Source organism: Psammomys obesus, unplaced genomic scaffold, assembly GCF_907164565.1.
Source record: "Psammomys obesus unplaced genomic scaffold, mPsaObe1.curated_primary_1811, whole genome shotgun sequence".
Lineage (NCBI taxonomy): Eukaryota > Metazoa > Chordata > Mammalia > Rodentia > Muridae > Psammomys > Psammomys obesus.
Window position 1 is genome coordinate 20,723,122 of NW_026585895.1, and position 8,614 is coordinate 20,731,735.

At 40.7% G+C, this 8,614-nt stretch overlaps 1 protein-coding gene across 1 annotated transcript in view; it reads left to right on the plus strand.

Moving 5' to 3' along the window:
• The first annotated feature begins 3,900 nt into the window (after window positions 1–3,900).
• Window positions 3,901–8,614, plus strand: part of Kcnh7 (potassium voltage-gated channel subfamily H member 7) — a 489,239-nt gene continuing 484,525 nt past the window's right edge. The window contains exons 1-2 of the mRNA XM_055600818.1: window positions 3,901–4,118; window positions 5,852–6,082. Of these exons, the coding sequence (XP_055456793.1) occupies window positions 4,043–4,118; window positions 5,852–6,082 (307 nt within the window). The 5' untranslated portion in view covers window positions 3,901–4,042. The remainder of the gene's footprint in view (window positions 4,119–5,851; window positions 6,083–8,614) is intronic.

Sequence of the window (8,614 nt, forward strand, 5' to 3'; positions counted from 1 at the left end):
CACTAGAATAAAATAGTGTGATGTTAAAATCTGGTCTTTGCTCTACTTTTATCTCCACTCCAAACTATAGATGAGCTCAACATTCTTGCCTCTGAGGAGATTCCAGAACTACAGAGAGAGGAAAATGCAAGTTAAAATCTGCCCATCTCCTAACTGTAGACTCAGATGTTTCTTAAGTTAGATGTGACCCAGTTAGCAAGAAGCCACCCAGCATCTCCACACAAGACCGCATTAAGATAGCCATTAAAATGATGCATTGTGGTCATCGAATCAATAGCAGAGTTTTGCTAAATTGTACAAAAAACTTCACATAAATATCACCAAGTTACTCTCTATGTCACTTTAAAACAACAGTAAAATGCTGAAGTAACACCACTCGTTTCCTCATACAGTTTTCTTTCTTTCTTTCTTTCTTTCTTTTTCTTCTCAGCATGAGAATACTACTTCAAAATTCTATGATGATTACAATTTCTCTAAAGACTGGAGTAAGCATATATGACGCCTACATTTTTTCTAATGTAATTTTTTAAAGTGTGCTACAATGCTATCCATGCTAAACAAACATGCTTTATCACTGAGTAATACACCCAGCACCACACATGTAAAATGTGTATAACACTTGCTGTTTATTGTGTGGTAGGCATTGTTAAAACATTTACACATACAAATTCTTACTAGATTATATTCAAAGAAATTTGGGTAACTATGTTAGTTTTAAAAGATATATGAATCTATGCTCATAATCAGGAGCCTGGGTATCAAATTGTACGTGTACGGGATTGTGAGAGCTCAGTTTATTTTTTTTTTTCAGTATTTGGATTTACAACTCAAAAGAATTCAAAATACTTGTCAGAAATAAAACCCATAATAGTTGGTTCACTTTTAAAGAGAGTGAGGATGAAGGTAGATAACTTTCTAGCCATCAAGAAGCCCTGATTGTCACTCTCTGGTTTTATTCTATTATTGGGTGAGTATAGATTAATGTACTTGTCTCCACTGTACCAATATATAATGCATGAACACAATTACTGGGGTAATTTAGAAACAGGATGCCTTTAATCTTCTGTTCAAATCAATCAATTACAATGCAGAGGTTGTGGAATGTTCTATGATTTTGCATAGATTCATGAATAAAACTAAACTTAGTAAAATGAGGCGGAGGAAATGTGAAACCTATAATATTGCTTATATGTTACACAGGCTGTATAAATTTATCATGTACATACCATTTTGAGAGTTGTAGCTAAAGAAAAAAATGTTCTAGAGAATAGGATTCCATTTTCCCTCTTGAAGAAAGTGGAGCTACAGGGTTTCCAAACTCAAAGTTTGTGAAAGTCAGTGTCACAGTCGTAAACAGGAACACGGCACAGTAAACTTCTAACATGTCAACTCTTCTTATTTGTAGTAGGAAAACATTTGTGTTTCAAAATATAATGAGGATAGTTATTACCTTAAAGTGGTATTCATTTTCTGGATTCACAAGTCATTTAAAATGTATTACCCAGCCATGCTGCTTTGTTACAACTTGTTATTGTATTACTGTGTCATGAAACCTTATAGGCAATGAAATTTTATATGGAAAATTTTCAGTTCACACAAGTTGCCTTTTTTTTTTTCTCCTCTGTAGCTGGAGATTTCGAGAGAAATATGAACTTGAGTTTAGTTTAAAAGATAAGTAAAAAAAAAAAAGGAAGGCGTTTAAGAAATGTGTCAAAAATAGTAGTGTGTGTTTTTCTAGGCGCTTGGTGACTAAGATCAGGGTATGTGCCTTAACAGCCACTTGACTGAGTTTGCTGTTCCCCTGTCATTGGTTGACTTCCTCAATGACTACTCCTTAAAGGCAGGGAGCAGAGTCAGCACCACGGATAGCTCCACACACTGTGCTTCTGAGAGAGAAACCAGCCTCCTGGAAGCCCAGCTGCAGCTAGAGAACAGGATGGGGAATGATCTACCTACAAAAGAAAAGAAAAGAAATTAGGCATCGGGAAAGTGTGTGTTCTCAATATTGCAAGCGATGCAACTGCACAGATCCAAGAAAAATAAAGCTAATTAGCTAGAAAACTCAACTATCCCAGGCCCTGTCTTCCCTTCAATTTCTTTTTCAATACTTTTATATAAAAGGATTAGAATTTTAGGGGTTCTTCTTTTTGTTCGGATTGGGCGGAGGGTTGATTTATAAATGCTTTGTGTTAATCTCTTATTTACCACAAATAGGTGAGTCACCTTTCTAAACTTGGATTGCTTCTTTGCACTTAGTTCCAGTCTCATTTCACTTCAGATCTGAGCTGTAACTGAACCTGTAAAATAGGAGCTGGACAGACTCAGACAAAGCAGAACAATGGGCAGCTCCTTGACCTACTAGAGACCCTCTATCATGCAGCTACATGTCCTGACTGAAATCTATGGACCTTTATTGACAGTTGGGAACAAGAGATTTGTCTATGCTCTATTTTTATAGATTGAAGTGATGGTAAACAGAGAAAGGAGTGTGCATAGGGCTTTAATGAAGGTGACTGCATAAATGAAGGGAAAGAAGCAAGACAGGAAGAAAAAGAAACCTGCAAAATCAACTTTGAAAAGATGCTTTCCAGCACAGTTCGCCTTAAGTCTCCAGGAGCGTGTGAACCAAAGTATTTGCAAACCAGGAGGTGATACCCACGTTGGATGCCTCTGAGAAGCAAGAAGGAAGAGGTCTCCACGTTTCCCTTTTAATCTCTTCTTGTCTTATGCAAGCGCTCCCTTAAAAAAAAAAAAAAAGGTGAAAAAGCAGAAGGAATTGGCTAGTACGTTTAGAAGGTAAGTAACAAGGGAGGTCAGGAGGAGGCTGAGAACTCTTAGCCCCACCCACCTTTTGTTTCTTCTGGCTGGCGCCCAGCCTCACCCATTTCAAACTCTTGCCTTGTACCATTTCCTTACACAATCTTTGTTCGGTCTTACCATCATTCTGGCAGTCTCTAGCACCTGGAGACCCAGTCACCCCTCATTGCAACTCCTCGGGGACTCCCTCGGGGAAACCCGGCATGCTCAGCGGTGCTGACATCCTTCAGTCTTTCAAAGGCTTAGCTCAGCGCTGCGTAGCCCGGGGTTTCATTCAGGGCCCGCCCCTGAGGAGCTCAAAAGGTCCGAGCTGGACCCTGAAATTGTTACCTCCACTCTTAGGTGGCGCCTCTTAGACTTTCAACATTCTGAGCGCCCGCAGAGCTTAGAAACACTCCTTGGAGGGCCGGCTCCCCACCTGTCTTTTCTTTGCAGCTGAGGGTGTGTTAGCTAGCGCGGCGAGAGGCGCTTAAGGATGGAGCCCTGTGGCTAGTGGCGGTGGAGATCACCTTCCCGGAGTAGCTGTTTTATCACTGAGTTTTGGAGATTTCTTGGCTGCCTTCCCCTAAGGCACGCTTGAGTAACCGGAGCTGTGGCGGCGCCCAAGCTCCCAAGATAAAGGCTGTGTGTGTGTGCGTGTGTGCGTGTGTGTGTGTGTGTGTGTGTGTGTGTGTGTGTGTGTGTGTAGGGGGAGAGGGCGGGGACAGAAACGTCAACCCCCACCCTGCCTCCTTTTCTTTTTCCCCTTCCTGCAAAAGGCGCACAAGTCTTCCACCCTACCCCACCCCCTACCACCAGCAATCCTTGGGGCTCTGGGCAACAGCCAGGTTAAACCTATTTGCCCTGGGAAATTGGCGCTGTTCGGGAGAAGAGAAACAGATCGATTGCCCTTGTGACTCCCCGCCCCCCACCCCGGCCCAGCCCGCCCCCCGCGTTCCTCGGCCCTCCCCCGCCGCCTCCCGCACCCCGCCTCCTCCCTTCCCCGCCCCCAAGCGTCTCACCCGCGGCAGGCCGGTGCGAGGCCCCCTCCGGAAGGTGAGCGGGATGGATTGGACTCCGGCGGGGAACGCGGGTGTCTCGAAGTGGTGCTAATGGGAAGAGGTTTCTGCTCCCCAAAGAAGATGCGCTGCCACAAAGAGCGGCTCGCGCGCCGGCCTGGGCTCTAGCCCGGGAGACAACCCGGGAGAACTCCGAGCTCTGAGCGCTCGGCGAAGACCCGGGCAACATGCCTGTTCGCAGGGGGCATGTGGCACCGCAAAACACCTTCCTGGGGACCATCATACGGAAATTTGAAGGGCAGAGTAAGTTCGTTTGTTCTCTCCTGTCGCTCGCTTTCCGCTTTGGTCGAGCACTTGGCGTCCGTCGCTTCCAAGCTAGAGGGATGGACAACTCCGGGCTGTCAAGTTAGGGGCTGAGAAAGCCAGCCAGGCAGTTCGGACGGCAGCGGGAGTGTTCTCTCTCTAAGATTAATTTGGATTTGCATTTTAGATTGCGGACTCCATTGTACCAGGCGATTTGATCCTCCTCTCCCACTGCTCCATTATCTGCCTTGCTACTTCATGCCCTACTAGTCTACAACCTTAAAGGGAACGTGCTGGTGTAACACGGGCTTGCATTCTAAAGCGCTTTTTTCTGTGGCAGACTTTTTAAAGTCGGGAGCAGAGCCGCCTATAGCCTCGGAACAAGGACGTGTAAATGGTAGTAGCGATGTTGGGGAACTGCTGGTCTGTGGACTGTCAGGGATGCTCTTGTGGTGTTAGTTGGCTCTTAAAACTGAACTTTGTCCGGGAACTGAAAATAAACGCCGAGGAATGATTTGGTGAGCAGCGGACTGACTGGTTTTCAGTGCAAGCAGCTCACTATTCCAAAACCATATTTGTGTCTCTCTGTTGCTCCCCTAAATATACCGTGTGGGAATTTAAAAATCGAAAGGCAAGTCTGCAAACCCCACAGAGACTGAGTGTAGAGAAATTTAATCTGCTCGTGTAAGCAAACCACCGGGAATTAATAATTTTATAGAAATACATTAATTTAAAATCGTAGACTTGTCCGTTTATATGCTGCACTAAATCTACCTCAGCGCGCATTTATGTTTCATACTTCACATTTTCCAGTACTGCGTTCAGTGATACGCAGATCTGGTGCCTGTGTACAAATTTAACTTCTCCATTTGGCTCCATATTCTTTCTGGAAATAGCAAACATAATTTGTTATCACATGTAATGTGATCTGTATTAAAATATCTACTATTACACAAAATTATAGCTTGTTCCAAAGAAAAAGTTTTTTTAAAATGTGTTATAATTTTCACTGCATAGGTATGTAGTTTTTTTTTTTTTATCTTTTGGATTTGGACATAATGAAAGTGTGAAGCTTTACATTATTTATTGTTAATAAACGTGAAGTCATTTCATTGCTAAAGACAATTATCTTAAAGATGATTAAATAAAAGCATGTGTTAAATAAACCACAGACATATATATATACATACATATATATATATATATATATATGTATATATATATATACCTTTCCTACAGAAATCAAATCTAAGAATAAGTGCTTTGAGAGAGTTGCATTCTAAGGTCCAGTTAAAGTTGAAATGAGAAAACCTGGCAATAAGAGGGTGTTTGAATTTTCCAGCTTAGGAAAATTTTTATCATACAACTAATTGGCATTCTGGAATCAACCACTGGCAAGCTGTTTGTCTGCCTTCACTAGGGTCCCTGGCACTTACTGAGCATGAGAACTAGACAACTTGGGAAATTCTGTTCTTAAAATTGAAGAATGATTTTCTTAATATCTTCTATTAAACTGATATCACATCTAAAGTTTGTAGAGGAGTGTGTGTGTATGAGAGAGAGAGAGAGAGAGAGAGAGATTTTTAATTCTCTTGGAAAGATCTTAGTAATTAATTAGCATTTTGGGGAAGCAACTGCATTTCAGACCCTTGTTATGCAACAAATTGTTTCAGTGTTTGTGAGAACCCTGTGGAAGATTTTTAAAAGATGCCTTTACCATCTTCTTATTGCAGATAAAAAATTTATCATTGCAAATGCCAGAGTACAGAACTGTGCCATCATCTACTGCAATGATGGCTTCTGTGAGATGACTGGTTTCTCCAGGCCAGATGTCATGCAGAAGCCATGCACCTGCGACTTTCTCCATGGGCCTGAGACCAAGAGGCACGATATTGCCCAAATTGCCCAGGCGTTGCTGGGGTCGGAGGAGAGGAAGGTGGAGGTCACCTACTATCATAAAAATGGTAAAGTGGACGCACTTAGGATTCCTTGTATTCAATGCCTTTGCAGTGAAATTTTTAATTACTGAAAAGTTCATTTGCAGAGAAACTTCACATAATTAACTGTGGATGACTTTTCTAATGTAAAGTCTCTGTGTCCAAGAAGTATGGATGTTTTTCTCATTGGGCCAATAGGAGAATTTTCTTCTTCATGAAGTGTACCTTGTTTGAACCCTGTAGAGGTTAAGTAACTTAATCTCACCAAGGACAAAAATGACATAAGTCAGCCCTGACACTTTTCACAGGAGTGCTGTGAGGATGAGTAACTCACTGTTTGCAGTGTTCTGTGTGTAGTGTGAGAGAGACACGTTTTATCTGCCTGCATCTGAACATATGTCCAAGGGCTTCTTGGAAACTGTAATCTGAAATGAAAATGAGTTCAGTTATGAGTATTTCTTGGCTTTTTAAGTGTTGATGGATGATACCTCTGATTTCTTTCACTTTTTCAGTTGTGTTTTTTTTTTTTTTTTGAGAAGATTAAGCATAGTATATAACTTCTTCAACTGAGGCACTAAACTTGGAAACATACAGTTGTTTTAAAATAAGAAATATGGAAGACATTACTTGTGGGAAATACAGAAAAGGAGCTGTGAGTTATCCAGGTTATTGACATTCACTTTTCCACCACAGTTAAACTATTATTTCAAAGCTACATCAATTACTTCAACTTCAGACACCTCTTTCTCATAGCCTTTCCCTTGAAACAATGCGCATGCATTTACACTGTAACACACGCCACACACACACGTGTACACACTTACAGGCACTGGCACATACATGTGTATGTTCATATGCATGATACATATATTCAGATATAGATTACTGAATATAAATAGGTTACTGTATATGAATACTCACATAATTCACTTTAAGATATATATATACACTCTTCAATGTGTATTTGTAATGGCATTTGCCTATTTATCGAAGCACTTGTAGAAAACTTGTGTGTTGTAGCTTATTTTGTCAACATTACATCAGCTATTTCTCTTTTTATTTTATGTCCAAAAGTTAATGAGGCTGAGGGTAATCTCTTCAGAGTTTTAGAAAACCCTTAAATTTGGTAAATGCATGAGTAACATAGGCTATATTATATTACAAGTCATTGTTTGAAAACTACAAAGAAAAAAAGCAAAAAAAAGGTTAATTCTTTCTCTTATTTTCTTATAATTAAATGTTTCTTGATAAGACATGTACAATTATTATTTGCTGGATTTTTCCATCATATGAACTTGAACTTGAGTGGGTATTTGAAACCAGTATTACTGGAAAAACAGGTTTGTATGACTTTGTATTGCTTTGGAGTGAAAGCAATTGTATGATTATCAAGCGGCACAGAGCTTGTTTCTTAAATTCTTCCCAGTTTACTCTTTTGATCAGTAGCATTGTGTATTATAAATAGCCAAACTGGTCCATTGTCTGAAAAGATTTTTGTAGTAAGGCTGTCAACAAACATTGCCACTTACCTCTTTTGTCTATTTGATGTCAAGACACTATTTTTTTTTTTTTTTGAAATTTTAAAAAGTTCGATGTTGTTTCATCTCTGAATGTACGGGACTATGTTGACATGGTCCCTGTTGCGGTTGTTCAAGGCTGGTGGTCCATCATTAGTTGTTATATTTTCAAGACATTTTCAGAATGATTTCAACTTAAAAAAAAAATTAAAGGGCTCTTTTGATTAAGTCTGTTAGGTACTGAGTACATTTTACTGAATGGTTTTAAATAGGAATTGTCTATGTTAAATGTTGTAACTGCAATGTAGAAGTTTTGAAACCTCATCTGTTCATTCGCTATAACTGCAAAATAAGCTCAGAACACATTTCAAAAAGAATTTTATATATAAGCACAAACCTGTTGGTTACAAAGTCTGTAGTAAGGATGTCGGTGCATTGACCATTAAAGTCTATGCCTGATTGTTTGGCTCAGCTACATAAATGTTTGCACCAACTAAGGTCGATGCATCCAGAGGACCTAGACCCCCTACTCAGATGTGGCCAACTGGCAGCTCAGTCTCCATGTGAATCTCTGAGTGAGGGGAGCAGGGGCTGCCTCTATCATGAACTCAGTTGACTGCTCTCTAATCACCTGCTCCTGATGATGCAGCCTTGCCAGGCCATGGAGGAAGAGGATCCAAGCAGTCCTGATGAGACTTAACAAGCTATGGGCAGATGGCAATGGTGGAGAACACCCCCTTTCAGTGGAGTAGGGGAAGGGGAGGCAGGGAAGAGGGAGGGAAGGTAGTACTGGGGGAATTAAGGAAGGGGACTTTAGCTGGGATGTATAATGAATAAACTGTGAAGAAAGAAATAAAAATAAAAAAAGAAATAGAGGAGGAAGGGAGAGAGGGAGGTAGGAGAGAAGAAGGAAGGAAGGAAAGAAGAAAGGAAGGAAAGAAGGAAGGAAGGAAGGAAGGAAGGAAGGAAGGAAGGAAGGAAAGAAGGAAGGGACAAAAGAAAGAAAGAAAGAAAGAAAGAAAGAAAGAAAGAAAGAAAGAAA